This window comes from Hyperolius riggenbachi, chromosome 10, assembly GCF_040937935.1.
Source record: "Hyperolius riggenbachi isolate aHypRig1 chromosome 10, aHypRig1.pri, whole genome shotgun sequence".
Classification (NCBI taxonomy): Eukaryota; Metazoa; Chordata; class Amphibia; order Anura; family Hyperoliidae; genus Hyperolius; species Hyperolius riggenbachi.
In genome coordinates, this window is record NC_090655.1 from 250,082,226 (window position 1) to 250,105,164 (window position 22,939).

Sequence of the window (22,939 nt, forward strand, 5' to 3'; positions counted from 1 at the left end):
CCACTGATCTCAACAGAGCAGCAGGCCCTGCAAGCCACCGCCCACCAGGAAAGCAAGGACAGAGGGAGGAAAGGAAATATACCCTCATACACTCGGAGCAGTGCTTTTCAGCGCTGCTAGATTTGGGCACAGCCGGCGCTTCCATAGACTACAATAGGAATCATTCCTATTGCAGCTCTCAGTGAGGTTGCTTAAAAAACACAGTGAGGTTGCTTAAAAAACACAATAATTCGGCCTCCAGCAATCGCTGGAAGCCAAATTATTTCATTCCCCCACTATACATGGTGGCCTGGAGGGGGAATAGTAATTAAAACGGCCCGGACTTGTGCAGAAGTAGGATCAGCCACATACCGCTGTATCCTGCGCCGATTTCAAATGTACTCCATACACTATACTAACCTCCACAGCACTGTACTGGGGGATACATTCTGGCATCCACGGATGGGTAGGCAATTTTGTCAGCAGACTGGCATGCACGGGTGGGTAGGGAGCCAGGAGCTTTAATGGCTACAACACAAGGCTATAGACCAGGGTCCCTAACCCCACCACATGTAAGTCCTGCAGGCCAGAAAACACAGTGCAGACTGGGGCATGGAGAGGAGCCCTGACCTTATTATACCTGCTTGCTAATGTGCAGAGGGGCCGGTGTTCTCTCATACTGCCGCCCTGGAGGACGTTACCAGGCAGAAATGTCACTTTACAATGAGCCTCAATTCACTAAGCTTAATTCCTGTCTTTAATAACTCTTCAGAGCTGTTTTACAGTTACCACAATTATATCACCATGGTGATAACTGTAAAACAGCTCAGAAGAGTTATTATAGACAGGAGTTAAGCTTAGTGAATTGAGGCCGTCTGATAATAAAAGCCTGAATGAAGATTCATATCCCATAGGGATGGTCAGTGAGATGGTAATTGGCTCCCTCAGAAACTGGCCTCTTGTTATGGCAGAACATCAGACTATGACTGCGGTGGGCACATTACATTGTGAGCCCCACTATGGGAAATTGCTCATTGCACTCTAATAGGTGCTGCAGAATAAACAATATATAATAAATATTACCTCGTCTGCCAGCAGCAATGTCTCCTTTGTGCTTCCTGTGACTTCCCCCTCTTACCCGGATATTCCGGTCTGTAACACTGCCATCTTGTGGAGAATATACAAACTGCAACCTCCAATGTAATGCGTTCCCCCCCATTGGTTATTGCAGCTATTCCAAATCCACAAAACACCTACATCGTTCCCAAGTCCCAATTGCCACTCTATGCAAGAGATAGATAATCTGTGGGCCATAGATATTTATCTCTTGCATAGAGTGGCAATTGGGACTTGGGAACTACGTAGGTGTAATGTGGATGTGGAATAGCTGTAATAATGGGGGGCGCACATTTCATTGGAGGTTGCAGTTTGTATATCCTCCACAAGATGGCAGTGTTACACACAGGAAAACACGGGTAAGAGGTGGGGGGAGGGGTCAGAGGAAGCACAGAGGAGACATTATTGATGCTGGCAGACGAGGTAATATTTATTCTATATTGTTTATTCTGCAGCACTTATTAGAGTGCAATGTGCAATTCCCCTTAGTGGGCCTCACAATGTAATGTGCCCACCGCAGTCATAGTCTGATGTTCTGCCACAACAAAAGGCCAGTTTCTGAGGAAGCCAATTACCATCTCACTGACCATCCCTATTGGATATGAATCTTCATTCAGGATTTTATTATCAGACATAGTCCTCACTGTAAATTATAACTATCTGGAGGATTTGGTAGAGCGGGATTCCTCAAAAGTTATGAAAAAACTTTCAAGAGTAATTTGCTGCAGAAATGCAGTTAATTTTTGAGGCCCTGAATGACCATATCAGGCAAGTCTGGGACTCCTCAGGTTACCCCGTCAGTGGCTCACCCCAGTAGGGACCCCACACCAGAACCTGACCGTTCCTCTAATGAGGAAATTATTAAGGAGGCCCTATCAGACTAGGAGTCAGAATTGGCACTGATAGCAATAAAAAATCCCCAAAATACTTACTCAGTGTGAAGGAGACCTCTGAACTCTGAAATGCATCTATGACTAACAACAAAATGTGGTCATGACTACAGAGCCTTCACCATAGGATGAGATTGATAAGGGTTTATAAACCCTACTGGGACAGGTTTGTCCTATTCATTAATTCCTTAATGTCCTAATTGATGAGAAGTGGAGTACTCAGTCAGAATAACTACGGAAGCCAGCTCTTGCGGTTGGGGGGCCCACTATCTGAACAAGCATGTCCAGGGCAAGCGGGGCCCAGACCTCAGGTTAAATTCCTCCAATTCAATTCAAAGAGCTGTTGACTATCAGAGAAGCACTAATAGCCTTGGAAGACAGTTTGTAGGATCAGAATATGTGATGACTCTTTCAGACAACCCGGTAACAGTCCCGTATATAAACAAGCCGGGACAAGAGTTTGGGACCTGCTGTCCTCCCCCTGGAGATTCTGTCTTGGGCATAAACACATCTATTATTATTATTATCGTTTATTTTTATTTATTTTTTTTATATAGTGCCAACATCTTCCATAGTGTTGTACATAGTACAAAACAAATAGTGGGGAACATGTATGCAGATACAATGTATGCAGATACAATAATTCTGGTGGAGGGCTAGTTTCACTTCACTTCTGGTAAGCTGTAAGCACTGATTATACTGTATATTGTTGATAAATTGGGTATTGCTGTTGTGATATCGGGTGAATTGTGTATTGCTGTTTTATCTGATATCTAGAACAGTGAGAGCAGCAATTTTCAGTTTTTAAATGTATATTTTTCCTTGTTTTTTCCCCTCCTGTTTGATTAGCAGACAGAGATTAACCAGGGCGAGGGATTCACTGTTACACAAGCTATTTAGTCAAATGATTTCCCCAGAATTTTTTTCCAGCCCGGTGGCATGAAAAAATAGCCTGGTGGGGTGAGATAAGAGGATACAGGTGCGACGCTCCTTTGCACAACTGTGCTTACAGCAGAGGAGCAAGTGAGCTGATGACAGCCGGTTGTTCACCAAAACTAGCTGGGTGGAGCGCCCAGCTAAAACAGCCTGGGGAGAACACTGAGCTCTAGTAGTCTCTGAGCTTGCTCAGTCTGTGGCTTGCTCACTGAGTGGCTTGAGACAAGTGGCATAAGTGTTAAAACAGGTGTTAGAACACAGGCAGCTGAAGCATCTGCAATAGGTGAGTACCCTTGACTTGGTTATTTTACTGCCAAATTTTATTACTTTTTTTTTTTTTTTTATTAAATCCTGTTAGGTTTTAGCATGGCCTCCATCTTGAACATTGTGGTGCAGTGTACAACTTGTGCAATGTATACATACCTGGAACAAAAGTTCGGGGTGTGTACTGTTGTCCATGGTGTGTACAAGTTGTTGAGTTAGAAAACCTGATCAAGGAGCTAAATGAGCAGCTCGAAACACTGAGATCCATTAATAACATGGAGAAGTGTCTTGTTCTCACTGAACAGGTATTGGCAGAGATCAGTGAACAGGAGGGTGGAGTGCAGAGGGGACCGCATAGCGAGGTAGGGTTCTGGGTCACAGTAAAAGTGGAAGGGGAAAAGATTAAGGGACGTTAGTCCTGAATTAGCACATCCTAACAAATATGCATGACATTGGGGATGCTTATTCTAGAGAAGCAAATCTGCAGCAGGATATCGCCTCTAGCAACCAGGGGACTGACTTCTGCAAGGAGGATGGGAGTAGGAGTGCAGCTAAGGCCAGGCAGGTGCTGGTGGTAGGGGACTCTATTATCAGCAGATAGGGTAATTTGTCAAACAGACCATGCATGCCGTACAGTATGTTGTCTCCCAGGTACTCGGGTTCGGAATGTGGCGGATCGCATAGGCAAATTGATGTGTGTGGCTGGGGAGGACACATCTGTCTTGGCACACATTGGTACCAATGACAAAGTTAGTGGAAGATGAAAGGTCCTAAAAAAACCCATTTCCAGGAACTAGGAGACAAACTCTAGGCAAGGGCCTCCAATGTGGTGTTCTCAAAAATAGCCAGAATTGTTACTGGTTTTATTGCTGTCTGTGTCACTGCAGAGCTATGGTGTGTACTTGTGCTGGCTTTGTAATGTAATGCCTGTGGGTGTGTTGGGTCAGACAGAAAGCCAGGGATGTATTATTTTTCTCTCACACATAGCAGGTGGCTGGAGAACAGGTCTGGATGTGAGTTGATGTTTGGGTGTGGGGGATGGGAATGATGTGTTCCTTGTGTGTGGAGATGGTGGGAATGACTTCCATGGTATAGCTCTTGCTGGTTCAGCCACACCCAGGAGTTGAAGCTCCCCTCTCTCCTGCCACACCCTTCTGACATCATCTCCCACCCCTCTCCAGTGACCAGGAAGTGGCCTACTAAAGATCATTAGAGATGGGAAGTCCGGATCTTTTCAAGGATTCGGATCATTCGAATTGGATCATTGAAACGATCCGGATCTTTGATCCGAATCATTTGAATCATTTCACTAGGGAAGCAGACTGGGGTGAAATGACTAGCAGAACAGGACTTTCCCTGCACTGTACATCCTGTTCAAGCCTGGAGCGTACTGCGCAGGCACACTAGTTCTGCGCCTGCGCAGTACGCTCTGGTCTACGTGGTGGTGATTGACAGCACCGCTCGCGCAGGCGCAGTAGAGGCCAACCACCGAGAGGCAGCGGTGGCGAACGGCTGACAGCAGACCTGCGGCAAGGGGCCTGCTAGGAGCTGGGGGCTCCGGGTAAGTAGCACTCATTTTTCTACTTTTCACCGCTGATGACTCCTTTAAGGGGGATATAGATATTTTATTTTATACAATACAAGTTGCTTGTCAGTCCTGCTAATCTCTTTGGCTGCAGCAGTATCTGAATCACACACCTGAAACAAGCATGCAGCTAATCCAGTCACACTTCAGTTGAGCACCTGATCTGCATGCTTGTTGAGGGGCTGTGGCTAAGGCTAGTACACACTAGCAATTTTGATTGGCCAACGATTGGTCAATTTTACCACCTCCATGTAGTATGAGGGCCAAACAGATTTTCAATTCTATGCAGATTATATAGCTAAATGGTCATACTACATGGAGATGGTAAAATTGACAATGATTGGCCTATCAAAATTGCTAGTGTGTACTAGGCTTAAAAGTATTAGAGACACAGGCGCAGCAGGAGAGTCAGGCAACTGGTATTATTTTATAGGGAGTAATCCATATCCTTCTCAGTTTAGGTTCCCTTTATAGAATAGTATGTTCATGTTGAAGAAAAAACAGTTTTTGCATTTTTGCACTTTTACATTGTTATTTTACTATTGTGTTAATTAAAACGTTATTTAAATCCAACTCTGTAATGTGTCATTATTTTCGTAGTTGCATGTGTGTGTATACTGAGCCATACATCTATCATTACTCCTCCTGTCTCCCTCTCCTTCTGTGGTGTGTACTGTATGCAGCACAGCAACACACAGGGTCTATTAAAGGAGTACTGTGGGGTTTTTTAAAAAGAAAAACGGACACTTACTTGGGGCATCTACCAGCCCCCTGAAGACATTAAGTCCGGTGCCGTCCCTGCAGGATCTTCCATTCCCCGACGCTTCTCACGGTGTCATTATTCGTCTAACTAAACGAATATCACTGCGGCTGTGCAGCTAGGGCCGCGTGTGTCCTCGCTCACGATCGTGTCATCGGGACTTGCTGCACAGTACAAGGCTTTCTCGAACTGCTCCTGCGCAGTAAGCTCCCGATGACGCTATCGGAAGCGAGGACGTGCACAGTCCCGGCCGCGCAGCCGCAGTGATAATGACACCGTGACCGGTGACGGCAAACGCAAGATCCTGCAGGGACGGCACGGGAGTTGATGTCTTCAGGGGGCTGGTAGAAGCCCCAGGTAAGTGTCCTATTTTCTTTTTAAAAAAAACCCACAGTACTCCTTTAAAGGAAACCTGAGGTGAGAAGGATATGGAAGCTGCCATATTTATTTCCTTATAAACCATGCCAGTTGCCTGGCAGCCCTGCTGATGATCTGGCATAAGTAGTGTCTGAGTCAAAACCCAGGAACAAGCATATGGTAAATTCAGTAAAACCAGAGTCAGAGTACCTGATCTGCTGCATGCTTGTTCAGGGTCTATGACTAAAAGTATTAGACACAGGGTCAGCAGGGCTGCCAGGCAACTGGTATTGTTTAAAAGCAAATAAATATGGCAGCCTCAGTGATAGTGGCTGTGTGAGACCAGGAGTTATTAAAGGGACACTTAAGTGAAAATAAAAAAATGATTTTTACTCACCTGGGGCTTCCCTCAGCCTCCTGCAGCTGTTCGGTGCCCTCGCAGCCTCACTCCGAATCTCCTGTCCCCGATGGCGGCCACTTCCGGTTTCGGCGACAGCCGTCGACAGGCTGGGAATGCTAGTGATTCTTCGCGTTCCCAGCCTGTCTACGGCTGTCGCCGAAACCAGAAGTAGCCGCTGGCGGGGACAGGAGAATCAGAGTGAGGCTGCGAGGGCACCGGAAAGCTGCAGGGGGCTGAGGGAAGCCCCAGGTGAGTAAAAATCATTTTTTTATTTTCACTTAAGTGTCCCTTTAACTTTGTAAGCAAAGAGCTGCCTCTACTGCTTATGCACGCCATCTGCGGCGCTGCGCTGCTGATCCCATCCATTAACAGTGATGGGATCAGCTCTGCGCTTGTGGGCAAAATGCAGGCAGCAGTACGCAAGCGCTTCCCAGCGCATCGTACTGCTGCCCTTCTGCCGTTCCTGCGTTTCAGCACATCATACGCGCTTCCATATCTGCACTGAAGTGCGTATGATGTGAACGAGGCTTAACTCTTAGCAGCTCAGCAGAAGCTGCAGTTCCTGTTTCTTCCACTGTGATCCGAATCACTCATTGTGATGATCCGGATGATTCGACTCACAAAAAAGATCCGGATCAAAAATCCGAATCGTTCATGATCCAGACAACACTAGAGCTCATGGTCTTTCAATATATGTAAGGAAAGGGATATATAGCCCAGACTCCAACAGTGCAGATAATAATCAGTGTATTATCCCACTACAGATACCAGCTTCCTGTATAGATCACATGACTACCTTACTGAACATGGATGAGAACCAAAGTTACATGGCTGAGAGGATATTAGACCTCACCCTGGAGATCATCTACCTGCTGACTGGAGAGGTGAGGAGGATTCTGGGAGGTCACATGACATTATTGTTGTCTCTGTTAGTAGAACACACAGCTGTGAGGTGAGGAATGAACATGGTATTGCTATTGTTTATGCTTTAATAGAATCATAAGATAGCGAGAGAGAGATCTGGAGAGCTAATGATCCCCAGAAGTCATCTCCATGGCCCGTCCCCCATCACAGAGCCCCGACCTCACTCCCTGACACTAGTGAGGAACAAGAAGGAGATTCTAGTGGTCATTCACAAGATGATAGAGCTGCTGACAGGAGAGGTGAGCAGTGCTGGGAATTATGGGACATCATCCAGTATCAACAAGGGATGTGTCTGGGTGGTGACGGTATCATTGTGTGTGTCAGGTTCCTATAAGGTGGTAGAACATCACTGTCTATTTCTCCATGCAGGAGTGGCAGTATGTAGGACACAAGGACCTCTACAAGGATTCCATGCTGGAGAGTCAGCCACCCCTCACATCACCAGGTAAGAGGAGACTTTCATTTCTTGTAAAGCAGAAAGCAGAATAGAAGGTCCATCTCCCAACCCTGTCCTCAACGCCCACCAACAGTACATGTTTTGCAGAAAACCACAATCATGCACAGGTGAGGTAATTAGTGTCGCAGCAGAGCTGATTAACTACCTCTGTGGATTTCCACAAAACATGCACTGTTGGTGGGCCTTGAGGAGAGGGTTGGGGAACACTGATCTAGAGTGTATGCTCTTGTCTTGTTTGTTTTGTATTTTAAGTGCAGGATACTGCCAAAGTTACTTTTATGGCAATCTTTTGTCAAATGCCCTCTTTCTGTTCTATTTGAACGCTAACCTTTCCCCTTTTAACACCTAACACTAACCTCTGACTCCGATCCTAACCTTACCCTTTTCTCTCCTAACACTAACAGCTCTCCACTCCTACCACTAACCTTCCCCTCACCATTGCTGCTATATGACTTCAGCTACAATGTAGCTAAACTCCACACTAAACAGAACACAGTCCCCACTATATCCCTCGCTGCTCAGACAGATTGGACACCAAATTTAAGATTGGCTATAAGACTGTTGACCTATAGATCAATGCCACTATTATTCACCAAAATTCAGGTCCCTGGCAAAGAAAGAGCGCGGTCTATGGGTAGCCGAGACACAATATGCACAATAACATGCACCAAAAAAAGCTTGCATTCTCATCCAGTTGCACCCATCATCTAATAAACAGAAACGTGGTATTCAGTCAATGGGCCTGATTCACAAAGCGGTGCTAACAGTTAGCACGCTAGTGAAAAGCCCTTTATCATGCCTAAACTCAGTTTAGGCATGATAAGTTTAGGTGTGATAAGTTTAGGCATGATAAGTTTAGGTGTGATAAGTTTAGGCATGATAAGTTTAGGTGTGATAAGTTTTTAGGCGTGATAAGTTTAAGCACCAACTGGGTTAGCACCGCAGTGCACAGCTGATCAAAAGTTTTGCGCTAGCAAAGTCTGGTGCACTTCGTATAGAGTTTAATGGCGCTGCTTTGCGTGCGGGACTTTGCGCGCGATCTAAACTTATCTAAACTTATCATGCCTAAACTTATCATGCCTAAACTTATCATGCCTAAACTGAGTTTAGGCATGATAAAATGGTTATCACGCCTAAAGTCTTTAACTGGGTTATCTCCGCTTTGTGAATCGAGCCCAATGTCTGTGTTTCCTACAGATGGATCCATTAACAGAAATCCACCAGAGAGATGTACAGGTCCTCTTTACTCCCAGAATTCTCCACAGGAAATTTCCACCCTCCACCATTATCAGGTAGGTGGAGCTGAGGGTTTACAAACCAACATTGACTCCAGGCTCTACAGGATTATATTTTTCTATGTAGTGTTATATTATTCATGCTTTCCTTATAAGGGCTGAATGTCTTCAAACTCGAACTATTTTTATAAGTATTGCTAGCTTTTTCGTGGTATCATTTTAAGGATGTTAATTTATATATTTTGTGTTTTAGGACAAAGAACAGATTGTTATAAAAGTTGAACCAGAAACCTATATGAGATGTGATCAGCAGCCGACAGAGGAGGACAATATAATTGGGATAATAAAACAGGAGGAAACTTGTCCCACTATAAGTAAAGGTTAATGTGAATTATTTTAAGTAGCTCTAAATTATCATTCCCCACCAATACAGCCAGGCCCAGATTTACCATCTCTCCCTGTGTAGAGATGCGATGAAAAGATTCATAAGGCACCATGTCACTCATCCGCTCTCAGCGTTGGGATCTCCTGCTGCATGCCCGGCTTCTTATATCTATGGCTACAGCAGCATCTCATGTGAGCTTCCAGTATGTGCTAGTGGGTCACATGCAATGCCACTGTAGGAGGAGACACTGTACACCATATGAAAGGCCTATCTCCATTCCTCAGTATAACATAGCACCACCAAATGAGGAGAAGATACTGTACACCATATGAAAGGCTTATCTCCATTCCTCAGTATAACATCACAGTACCAACAAATGAGGAGGAGATACTGTACACCATATGAAAGGCCCATCTCCATTCCTCAGTATAACATCATAGTACCAACAAATGGGGAGGAGATACTGTACACCATATGAAAGGTCCATCTCCATTCCTCAGTATAACATGATAGTACCAACAAATGAGGAGGAGATACTGTACATCATATGAAAGGCCCATCTCCATTCCTCAGTATAACATCATAGTACCAACAAATGAGGAGGAGATACTGTACACCATATGAAAGGTCCATCTCCATTCCTCAGTATAACATCATAGTACCAACAAATGAGGAGGAGATACTGTACACCATATGAAAGGCCCATCTCCATTCCCCAGTATAACATCATAGCACCAACAAATGAGGAGGAGATACTGTATACCATATGAAAGGTCCATCTCCATTCCTCAGTATAGAATCATAGTACCAACAAATGAGGAGGAGATACTGTACACCATATGAGAGGCCCATCTCCATTCCTCAGTATAACATCATAGTACCAACAAATGAGGAGGAGATACTGTACACCATATGAGAGGCCCATCTCCATTCCTCAGTATAACATCATAGTACCAACAAATGAGGAGGAGATACTGTACACCATATGAAAGGTCCATCTCCATTCCTCAGTATAACATCATAGCACCAACAAATGAGGAGGAGATACTGTACACCATATGAAAGGCCCATCTCCATTCCCCAGTATAACATCATAGCACCAACAAATGAGGAGGAGATACTGTATACCATATGAAAGGTCCATCTCCATTCCTCAGTATAGAATCATAGTACCAACAAATGAGGAGGAGATACTGTACACCATATGAGAGGCCCATCTCCATTCCTCAGTATAACATCATAGCACCAACAAATGAGGAGGAGATACTGTACACCATATGAAAGGTCCATCTCCATTCCTCAGTATAGAATCATAGTACCAACAGATGAGGAGGAGATACTGTACACCATATGAAAGGCCCATCTCCATTCCTCAGTATAACATCATAGTACCAACAAATGAGGAGGAGATACTGTACACCATATGAAAGGCCCATCTCTATTCCTCAGTATAACATCATAGCACCAACAAATGTGGAGGAGATACTGTACACCATATGAGAGGCCCATCTCCATTCCTCAGTATAACATCATAGCACCAACAAATGTGGAGGAGATACTGTACACCATATGAAAGGTCCATCTCTATTCCTCAGTATAACATCATAATACCAACAAATGAGGAGACGTTACTGTACACTATACGAAAGGCCCATCTCCATTCCTCAGTATAGCATCATAGTACCAACAAATGAGGAGGAGATACTGTACACCATATGAAAGGCCCATCTCCATTCCTCAGTATAACATCATAGTACCAACAAATGAGGAGATACTGTACACCATATGAAAGGTCCATCTCCATTTCTCAGTATAACATCATAGCACCAACAAATGAGGAGGAGATACTGTACACAATATGAAAGGCCCATCTCCATTCCTCAGTATAACATCATAGCATCAACAGATGAGGAGGAGATACTGTACACCATATGAAAGGCCCATCTCCATTCCTCAGTATAACATCATAGTACCAACAAATGAGGAGGAGATACTGTACACCATATGAAAGGCACATCTCCATTCCTCAGTATAACATCATAGTACCAACAAATGAGAGGAGATACTGTACACCATATGAAAGGCTCATCTCCATTTCTCAGTATAACATCATAGCACCAACAAATGAGGAGGAGATACTGTACACCATATGAAAGGCCCATCTCCATTCCTCAGTATAACATCATAGTACCAACAAATGAGGAGGAGATACTGTACACCATATGAAATGCCCATCTCCATTCCTCAGTATAACATCATAGTGCCAACAAATGAGGAGGAGATACTGTAATCCATATGAAAGGTCCATCTTCATTCCTCAGTATAACATCATAGTAGTACCAACAGAAGAGTAGGCATCATATCAGTTACCATTATACGGCACACATTATTGGTATTAGATGATTTCATTGCAGAATTCTGAGAATAAACAATTATTAGACTAAAACCTCTGAACTGTAAAAACAACAATTGTTGTTTTCCATATATTGCCTTCAATTCACCACACTATTTTCCCCAACAGATGGGCAGAATATGGGGAGCCCCTCAGAGGGACGTCTTATCTTATCTCCAGATGATAATGGTGCAGAAGATAATGGTGTCACACAATGTTCTCCAGGAGGAAACCCCATTACTGGGAATACACATCACAGAGATCACAGTGCGACTAGAGCAACACATCCCTGTAATCCTGGGGAATCTTCTGATAAACCAGACACTATTACTCCAAGCATAAGTTCAACAACTCACACTGCGGACAAAGCAAACAGTCACAGCTCTGACCATTGTTTTTCATGTTCAGTATGTGGGAAATCTTTTAAACATAAGGAAAGCGTTCTGCTACATCAGATATGGCACACTAGTGAGAAGCCTTTTTCATGTTCAGAGTGCGGGAAAAGGTTTACTTTAAAAGGTGGACTCATAAGACATCAGAGAACTCATACTGGTGAGCGGCCTTTTTCGTGTTCAGAGTGTGGGAAATCTTTTAAACGTAAGCACACCCTTCAGCTACATGAAAAATGTCACACTGATGAGAAGCCTTTTTCATGTTCAGAGTGTGGGCAGACTTTTAAACATAAGGAAAGTGTTCAGCGACATCAGAAATTGCACACTGGTGAGAAACCTTTTTCATGTTCAGAGTGTGGGAAAAGGTTTACTTTAAAAGCTGGACTTGTTAGACATCAGAAAACTCATATAGGTGAGCAACCTTTTTCATGTTCAGAGTGTGGGAAATCTTTTAAACATAAGCACAACCTTCAGCTACATCAGGAATGTCACACTGGTTAGCAGCCTTTTTCGCCTTCAGAGTATGGGAAATCTCTATTGTGAAGTCAGACCTTCATAGACACCAGGCAAGTCTACAGACAAGCCTCGTTCTCTATGACTAATATTTGAAGTATGTGTTATTTAGGCAAAGCTGCAACAATGAACACACTGTGCTCCTGAGTTACTAAGCTGAGGGACTGCAGATTGCTATTCTGTGAGCGGTACAGCCCAGCAACACATTTCCCAGAACTGGCAACTCCTGCAGTTCTCCGCACGTCAGGATGCACAGCTCCCTCTAGTGACATAAATGGGGAGTTACACACATGCCTGTTTCCCTATTATCTCTACGCTTGTCTGCTGGAGGCTCACGTCAGCTGGTTACACAATGATGTGCGGTCATGTATTGCAATGCTCTGCAGACATTTCTCCAGCACTGTTATCTGCATCTGTTTTCCTGTAAATATTTCCTTCTGCTGTTCATGTGTAATTTCTCTCGTCTTCATCTGTGTCCTTCTTCTGTATGGCTTGGAGACCAGTGCCCCGCCCCCATTTCTCTATTCTTCATCTGTGTCCTTCTTCTGTGTGGCTTGGAGATCACTGCCCCACCCCCATTTCTCTATTCTTCATCTGTGTCTTTCTTCTGTGTGGCTTGGAGACCACTTCCCCACCCCCATTTCTCTATTCTTCATCTGTGTCTTTTCTTCTGTGTGGCTTGGAGACCACTGCTCCGCCCCCATTTCTCTATTTTTCATCTGTGTTCTTCTTCTGTGTGGCTTGGATGGCGACCACTGCCCCACCCCCATTTCTCTATTCTTCAGCTGCGTCCTTCTGTGTGGCTTGGAGACCACTGCCCCGCCCCCATTTCTCTATTCTTTATCTGTGTCCTTCTTCTGTGTGGCTTGGAGACCACTGCTCCGCCCCCATTTCTCTATTTTTTATCTGTGTCCTTCTTCTGTGTGGCTTGGAGACCACCGCCCTGCCCCCCCCCCCCCTCACAGCACCCCCATTGCAACGCTAACCAAGGGGCTCCATCATCGCCACATTTCAATATTACGCCAAATAAGGCCCAATATTTGTATACTTTGTCTTCTGCAGCAGATCTGATAATAAAGTAACTAAGTGTATATTGTTAATAACAGATTGTCATTTCTCAGATGGAACACTTGCTATGTCTCCTGTGTAGTGAATGGAATATAGAGATGACATGATTGTCAGCCCATCACATGCTGTTGTCACTTCCATGATACACAAGGTGTCACTGCTTTGGGTAGCAGAGTTGTTATACCAGCTGATCTGTACTCAGCAATGGGCACTGATGTGCTGTGTGTGGCTCTCAGGGACTCCTCTGGTGACATCTCTCCACTCCTGCCTCAGTCTCTGGTGACATTTGTGTGACAGCCTCTTGTCAGGCCACCGCTGGCGTAGCAATAGGGGATGCAGAGGCTGCATGAGCAAACCACATAGATTCCTAATGCAAGCCACAGAGGCCTCTCCACTGTCACTGCTTTACCTTCATAGTAACGTTTGTCAGTCAGCAGCATATCAGTGTAGGAGATGTGAGTAAAGTTCAGTCTCACAAACACATTTTTCAATACAAAAAAACTCCAAAGTCTGTGGTCTTTACCACCATACAGAAATTATATGTGTCTAATTAATCAAGCATGTACAAGAAGTTACTGTAGCAGGGACAGACCTCTGTTTCAGGGTGTATAACCCTTTGTCAAGCTGCTATAATCCATACAGGACACTCTGTAGTATCCAAGTACAGTGCTGAGCCAATCACAGCTCAAATTACCATCCATTGGGAGGGGCTTGAGAACATACCAGAGGGGAGACCTCACATAATATTATTCACATAATAAAAAGAAACAAATAAAATGATTTGCCATCCATTACCCAGAAGGCAGCAACGTGCCTTATCCAGTATGCAAACCCCTTAAGTAGCGCCAGTGCGTCATCACTACAATCCACTGCTATAGAAAGTTAAAGCGCACTTTAAGTGTACCACGCGGGTTTATTTGTTCACTTAATCCATTGCTCTTAGCCAAACTGGACATTCTAGGCACCATCACATCAGAATTGAAGAAATGCTGTACTTTACCCCTAATAAAGCAGATGCCGATATACCACACCTAAGCCTTATTCACACTGAAAAGCACAAAATGCTAGAGACAAATCACTAGCATTTTGCAAAGCAATTTTTCTGTGATGTTTCACTGTACAGGAAAGTGATTGTGGAGAGATGACATTTTGTGATTCTTTAACATTGAAATGCTTTCGCTCCAAAAATGCTGCGTGCACCAAGTTTGAGTTTTCAGCAAATCACTTATCACTGGTGATCGCTACAGTGTGAACACTACCAATTGAATTGCATTGGAAAACAAAAGTTTGCTTTCTTAAAGCTAATGTGAACCCATATTAAATAAAAAAAAGTCAAATACTCACCTAAGGAGAGGGAAGAGGTCCTAATAAACGTTCTCTCTCCTGTCCTGGTGCCCTCGGTGCTGCGCTGGCTCCCTCGTTCGCATCCGCCACCGCGGGGACTTTGGAAGTCTTCGGGAGCCGAGTCCTCCTGAAGACAGACGGCTCCACACTGCGCACGCGAGAGTACGTCATAGTGGGCGCTCGAACGTGCGCAGTGTAGAGCGGCCCGTCTTCGGGAGCACTCGGGCTCCCGAAGCATTTCCGATGCCTCCCTTCGGCCGGGAAACAGCGGTGTTTGACCGAAATGGTTGAGTACCGCTACGGGGGAGCCAGCGAAATGACGAGGACCGGGAGAGGAGAGGGGATGCTCTATGGGACCCAGAGCCTCCCTCTCCGTAGGTGGGTATCTAGCTTTTTTATTTAAATATAGGTTACCATTAGCTTTAAAACAAAGCATTTGCGATAATTCAGGTTGGAGTGAGCTTGAGATGTCTCCCAGTGCATCACTGCTGAATATATGCAAATTAACCATTGTTACCCTTAGAAGCTAAACACACCTCCAGAACCGCTGGAATGCAATGATGTGTCAGTTTGTTAATTTGTACAGAGCCATAATAATCCAACATGCATACAGACTGTTTCGGATTGTTTGAGCCTCATCAGTGCATGGCATGGATTAATTTGGCTCTTTGGAGTAGGGCTTGTAACACCGAGAGGTACTGACTAACCAGCAAGCTCATGGTGACCCAGAACTCATTGGAGTGTGTAAGGGGCTACAATGGTCCTAAAAGCTCCCTTACTAAAATGCCATGGAAAACAAAAGATTGTGCTAGCGATTTGCAGGCAAGCTGAAATCTGTAGTAAAACCCTCCAGTGTCAATGAGCCCTAATACCTGCTTGGAAAGCACACAAAGCTACTATTATATGGAAATTTATTCAAATAGCATCTAAACATAAAAGGGAGAAACTAGCAGAACAATCTAAGCTAGAATTAGATTATCTACTTACAAGTACTGCTTACCAGATTGACCCCCCCCCCCCCCCCCCAATAGACAAACAAATAACAGAGCAAGGGAAGCACTTAAACTCATATTTGCGTACGTTGCTGAAAAACACATTAGATGGCAATGATTTACAGAGACACTGAAGCGAAAAAAAAAATGATATAATGAATTGGTTGTGTACTATGACTAATTACTAGAAGATTAGCAGCAAAGAAAATATTTTCATATTTTTATTTTCAGGTATATAGTGTTTTTTTTTTTAACATTGCATCATTCTCTAATATGTGCAGATTACACAACACTCAGCATTCTAAATGATTTTTTCAGAGCAGGCTATGAACTATTGACCTCTCCTCTGGCAGAGAAAAAGAAAAGCTTTCACTGACAGTTGAGATAATAAACTTCAGAAGACGGCCCTCTCCATGACTTTGAAAGTCGTAGAGCTTAATAGCTTTTTTGCATAGAGATAACAACTGGAGTTTCTTAACTCTTCCTGTACTGGAAACAGTTAGACTTATGTCTCTGATCTTAATGTTTTATTTCTTAGCTGTACTACACATACAAATCATTATATCATATATTTTTTTTTCGCTTCAATGTCTCTTTAAGTTCCACACTAATAGAAACAATGTCAGCTAGGAGACTCCGCCAGTCGGACATGCTGAGAAAAACAATTCGGCTAAAGAAAGTTCTGAAGCTCCATACCTGTAATCCAATAAAAGTGGTAGATATATTTAAAGAAGGTTTATATAGATTGTGTCACTCTCTCGATGCTGTAAACCCACTGCTGACAGATAGAATCTTCAAGTTACTATAGAGAATGGAGGGCGCTGCTCCTATTAATAATTATAACGCTTCAATAGGGCCTTCAGGACTCTGAAATTTGGCTCACCAATCCAATACAAATTTGGGTCGGAAAAAACACACTTCCTCCCGCTGCAACCTGATTAGGTGGGTTGTATCCCTTATCCCACCTCAAAACAAAACAATATATATATATATATATATATATATATATATATATATATATATATATATATATATATATATATATATATATATATATATATATATATATATAGAGAGAGAGAGAGAGAGAGTTCATAAGGTGTGCTGAAAAGTCTATTTTAATAATTATCACCTGCTACAGGTCCCTTATAGGGTAAAATATTCTTTATTATAAGCATTAGGTATAGGAATATACATAATATATCAAGACAGAAGAGATTTCTCCCATAAAATTCACCAAATAAAATACTGCATCCGAAGGGATTCTCAGAATTCACCAAATAAAATACTGCATCACTCTTTCATACACCCAAGCATACATGAGTGTTCTGGTTCCTCTTTAAAATGATGGCTTTTTAAAGGGGAACCAGATCGCTCATGTATGCTTGGGTGTATGAAAGAGTGATGCAGTATTTTATTTGGTGAATTCCAGAATCTTCAAGTTGTCTGAAACTCTGACATTACATTCAATGAAAATATGTTTTCCTACATTTTATTCCCCATACAGTTACCATATTTGCTTTTCTGCACAAGTAACATTGTCCATTTACAAATTACACGTTCCCAAAGTACAGTTTATCTGCTCTGAAAACTCCCATTGCATTTTATTCAAGCTGCTTTTTATTATAAAATCTTCTAGAGAGCTGTTTTGAACTGTGTGCAAGCTTGCAGCAGAGAAAGCTAATTTTCAGTTGTTACACACAATGTAACAACTGAGGAATGTAGAAAACTTCAGATTCAGACTACACTTCAGATCGGTTCGTACCCTGAAAGGGCTTTCTACGGCAGGACAAAGTGCTGTGTTTAAGTGTTTGAATGCTGTTCTTATACATACATATATTTTTTTTTGTGATAGTAGCTTTAAAGCTGTAAGAAATCTTTTAGAGCAAAGAATAGATGCTGAATTTCAGACCACTTTAAAAAAATTAAAATGACCAAACGTATCTGATTCCTACAAATAATTACTTGAAAGTAATATTACAGAGGAAAGGTTTTAGTGGAAATTAAGGGGTTGAGGTTGAACAATAACCCCAGGCCCGGGCGGCTTCTCCGCTAACTACTAGAAACAATTTAAGGAAATCCTGTCCCTACAACTCATAAAAGCTCTTAAGAGTATCTTTGAGGGAGCTTTGTTTAAACCCTAATCTTTAATTGCATGGATAAGTATGATACCCAAACCAGGGGGTTACCCCAGCAACTGGGCAAATTACCATCCTATCTCTCTTCTAAACATTGATCTAAAATTGTTCATGAATAAAATCCCCGCTACTAGAATAAACGCCAAAATCCCCCATTTAATAAACGGAGATCAAGTAGGCTTTATCACAGGGTGGCAAGCTGGTGATGATTCCAGAAGGCTGACCAGAATCAGAATCAGAATCAGCTTTATTTCGCCAAGTACGTCGACTGACGCACCCGGAACTTTTTGTGGTACACACGGCAGGAGTATGCAGATACAGATTTTGTACAGATCAGTTCACACAGATTTTATACAGATCAGTTCACACAGATTTTATACAGATCAGTTCACACAGATGGGAGAAGGAGCTAAAAAAGTCTGCAAACATCAAACAGATTACAAGGTGGGGGGGGGGGGGGGTGAGGATGAAACGTAGTTGGGCCGTAGTGCAGCGTCAGTGCACGGCTAGGGGGGCTTTGCAGGGGTGGTAGCTCGAGTTCAGTAGGAGAACAGCTTGGGGAAAGAAAGTGTTCAAATGTCTGGTGGTCTTGGTGAGGATCGATCTGTAGCGGCGTCCCAAGGGCAGACGGTCGAAGTATCTGCTGCCAGGGTGAGTAGGGTCGTTCACTATTCTGTTTGCCCTAGACCAGTGTTTCTCAACTTTTTTGACCCAAGTACCCCCTATCGCAATTCAGTTCTAGCCGAGTAGCTCCTGAATTCAGATCAATATGCAGTGTTCATTAGTTTAAATTTCAATTCTGTTCTTAAGCGTTTGGAATAACGGTACAAATCGGAATGTTCATCGCTACGGAACACTGTTGGGAGAGAGCAAAGGGCCACTCAATAATGCAGCTACCTTTAAGGCGGCTCGGGGGCAGGTTAAGGGTGGGGGGCTCATGTAATTTATATATATAAATATATCTTAATGAGAGGAGTACAAGCTCAGCATACTATGCTGCAGTAGTGCAGCGTAGCGTGTGCTGGTAACTTACACTCCCTCCTCTCCTTATAACTAACCGCCACTCCACTCGTTCTGCACTGAGTCCCTTTGTGTCCAGTGGCTGTATGTATAGGAAGTTATCCCTGCACGTTAATTGGCCCAATCTGCTGCCTATCAAGTGACAGACAGTGTATTGCTGGATCCGCCGGGGCTCAGTGCGGGAGGAGGGGAGCAGCCATTGGTTACAAGGAGAGGAGGGAGTGTAAGTAACCAGCGCACGCTAAGCTGCACTACTGCAGCATAGCGTGCTGAGCTTGTGCTCTTCTGTGGAGGTCATCTTTATTACTCAGTATAACATCATGTTCTCAAGAATTAGGAGGAGTCATATCGGTGTACATTACTCGGGACACATTATTGATGTTAGCTGTTTCCATTGCAGAATTCTGAGAAAAAAAACTGTTATTAGACCAACAATTAGATCTGAACTGAAAAAATGGTGTCTTTTTATCAATTATCTTAACTTTCCCATTTTTATCATCCCCAACAGATGGACAGAATATGGGGAGCCCCTCGGAGGGACGTCTTATCTCCCCTCCAGATGATGCTGCAGAAGATAATGGCGTCACACAAAGTTCTCTAGGAGGAAACCACATTACTGGGAATACACATCACAGGGGTCACAGCGCGACCAGAGCAACACATCCCTGTAGCCCTGGGAAGTCTTCTGATAAACCAGACACTATTACTACAAGTGTAAACTCAACAACTCACACTGAGGACAAAGCAAACAGTCAGAGCCCTGAGCATTGCCTTTCATATTCAGAGTGTGGGAAAAGTTTTAGTAGCACAAAATCCCTTCTCAGTCGCCAGAATACCGAAACCAGAGAGCTTCCCTCTTCATATTCAGAGGGTGGGAAAGAATTAATTGACAAAGGAGTTTTTATCAGACATCAGAAAATTCACACTGGGGAGCGGCCTTTTTTATGTTCAGAGTGTGGGAAAGGGTTTGTTCACAAAGGTGACTTTCTTAGGCATCAGAAAACTCATACAGGTGAGAGGCCCTTTACATGTTCAGAGTGTGGGAAAGGGTTTGCTTGCAATGGTGACCTTCTTAGTCATCTGAAAACTCACACTGGTGAGAGGCGCTTTATGTGTTCAGAATGTGGAAAAGGGTTTGCTCTCAAAGGTAACCTTCTTAGTCATCAGAAAACTCACACTGGTGAGAGGCCATTAACTGTTTAGAGTGTGGGAAAGCATTTGCTCGCAAAGCTCACCTTCTACGTCATCAGAAAGCTCATACTGGTGAGTGGCCATTTACATGTTCAGAGTGTGGGAAAGGGTTTGCAGAAAAAGGTGACTTTCTTAGGCATCGGAAAACTCACAGTGGTGAGAGGGCCTTTATGTGTGCAGTGTGTGGGAAAGGGTTTGTTCTGAAAGCTCACCTTCTTAGTCATCAGACAGCTCATACTGGTGACAGGCCTTTTACATGTTCAGAGTGTGGGAAAGGGTTTGCACACAAAGGTGACTTTCTTAGGCATCAAAAAATTCACACTGGTGAGAGGCCGTTTATATGTTCAGAGTGTGGGAAAGGGTTTGCACAAAAAGGTGACTTTCTTAGGCATCAGAAAACTCACAGTGGTGAGAGGGCCTTTATGTGTGCAGAGTGTGGGAAAGGGTTTGTTCAGAAAGCTCGCCTTCTTACTCATCAGAAAGCTCACACTGGTGAGTGGCCATTTACATGTTCAGAGTGTGGGAAAGGGTTTGCACAAAACGGTGACTTTCTTAGGCATCAAAAAACTCACACTGGTGAGAGGCCCTTTATGTGTTCAGAGTGTGGGAAAGGGTTTGCTCTCAAAGGTAACCTTCATAGGCATCAGAGATCTCATACTGGTTAGAGGCCGTTTACATGTTCAACGTGTGGGAAAGAGTTTGCTGTCAAAGGGAACCTTCTTAGTCATCAGAAAACTCACACTGGTGAGAGGCCATTTACATGTTTAGACTGTGGTAATGGATTTGCTCACAAAGGTGACCTTCTTAGACATCAGAGATCTCATACTGGTGAGCGGCCCTTTACCTGTTCAGAGTGTGGGAAAGGGTTTGCACTCAAAGCCAACCTTCTTAGTCCTCAGAAAACTCATACTGGTGTGCAACCTTTTTCATGTTGACAATATAAAAATCTTTAACCACTTGAGGACCGCATTGTTAAACCCCCCTAAAGACCAGGCAGTTTTTCAATAAATTGGCCACTGCAGCTTTAAGGCCAAGCTGCAGGGCCACACGACACAGCACACAAGTGACCCCCCCCCCCCCCCCTTTTCTTCCCACCAACAGAGCTCTCTGTTGGTGGGGTCTGATCGCCTCCTAGATGTTTGTTTGTTTTTGTTTATACATGTTTTTTTAATAAAAAAGTATTTTTTTTCATGTTGTTGTATACCCCCCTCCCTCCCTTCCCCCACCAGCCAATCCCCCGTGATCAGCTGTCATAGGCTTCAACCTATGACAGCCGATCACCCCTGTGGCTCAGGAGGTGACAGGCTGTCCCCAGTACAGCGCTGCTATAGATCGCATTGCTGTACCAGTAATTAGACGGTGATTACGCTTTCTAACAGTCTCCTGAGTGGCAATAGCTCCACCCACCAAGCAGGAGATGCGCACAGCCTGCGCACGATTTCCTGCAAAACAGAGCCCCAGGACTTTACGCCGATAGGCGTTAGGCGGTCCTTGGGCTGCCGCCGCGGCCACACCCATTGACATGACGCAGTCAGCTAGAAGTCAAAACACAAGCAAAGCTTTCAGCAATGACACACTGGTGAATGGACATTAAGTACAGACTGATATAAATCAGCTACATCAGTTATCTCACAATGGTGAGCGGCTTTTTTCATGTTCAGAGTGTGGGAAATCTTTTTAAACAAGGCTGGAGCTGGACTCTGTCCCCTTCAGCATACTCTGCCTCTGCCTCTGGACCCCACTTCTGCCTTGTAGTCTGGATTTTGCTCTCTTTTGCACGGAGGGCACACAGACACCCTGGGATTTGTTCATCTGATGGCCACTGCTGCGGCCATTGCTGCTGACAGGATGGAGGTTTCCTATATATCTCCTGCTACATCCTTGGACTGGAACTGACAGGACACCAATTATCGGGTATTGTATGCCTAGCCCTTTTGGAGGATTCATTGTGCTCAATTTCTGCATTGTGTGCAGCTGGCTTATGGTGTCTGTCGCCCTTGCCTACGCATTGCTTGGTCTTGCTTGGCGTTTCCCTGTCATGCAGCATACTGTCGCTTCCTATTTGTGCCCTTATGAACTGTCTGCCCTAAAGTACTGTTACTGTTGATGCTTGGAGTGCTCATCTCTCATCTCCCATGTGGGCTACGGATTGCGGAGTTGCCGGAGGTCACTTTATATGAGATTGTCGCTGCAATAGAGTGGACTTCTTACCTAGAGTATTTATATCCAATCTGGAATATACCTTATTGGCTCATGCATGAGTTCTTACAGTTGAGTGGTACCAGCAGCGCATGTAGGGTTCAGTATGGTATGGTGGTCTGTGTGTGCGGTATGAGTGAGCGGGGTGCTGACAGCTTTCAGGAGGTTTTTTGTTTTTATGTGTGTAACCTTTTTAAGCATTTCTCTTTCTTTTTTGAATAATAAAGCATTTTTGATATTTTCTTAACACATGTGTCTTTATTGCTTGGAGTATATGCCCCGCACTAATACCTCCTTAAGCATTTTTTTGGTTTCTTTTTAAACAAAGTCAGAACCTTCAGCTACATTACAAATGTCACACTCTTGAGCAGCTTCTTTCATGTTCAGAATGTGGCCAATCTT

The 22,939-nt window shown here is 43.8% G+C and overlaps 1 protein-coding gene and 1 pseudogene across 1 annotated transcript; one reads left to right on the top strand and one right to left on the bottom strand.

Annotated features, from left to right (window-relative positions):
• The window catches only part of LOC137537089 (uncharacterized), a 128,390-nt pseudogene that overhangs the window by 15,485 nt on the left and 89,966 nt on the right, over window positions 1-22,939 (bottom strand).
• LOC137535258 (oocyte zinc finger protein XlCOF6-like) lies at window positions 1,473-21,555 on the top strand. Its single transcript, XM_068257075.1, has 8 exons — window positions 1,473-1,518; window positions 7,052-7,171; window positions 7,283-7,450; window positions 7,581-7,656; window positions 8,866-8,960; window positions 9,157-9,283; window positions 11,810-12,484; window positions 19,656-21,555. The coding sequence occupies exons 1-8, from the start codon at window positions 1,504-1,506 to the stop codon at window positions 20,348-20,350; spliced, it is 1,971 nt and encodes a 656-aa protein (XP_068113176.1). The 5' UTR covers window positions 1,473-1,503; the 3' UTR covers window positions 20,351-21,555.

Coding starts and splice junctions, on each gene's coding strand:
- LOC137535258 (XM_068257075.1), top strand. Junction 7,451..7,580: donor TAGAGCTGCTGACAGGAGAG/GTGAGCAGTGCT, acceptor TTCTCCATGCAG/GAGTGGCAGTATGTAGGACA. Junction 9,284..11,809: donor TTGTCCCACTATAAGTAAAG/GTTAATGTGAAT, acceptor TTTCCCCAACAG/ATGGGCAGAATATGGGGAGC.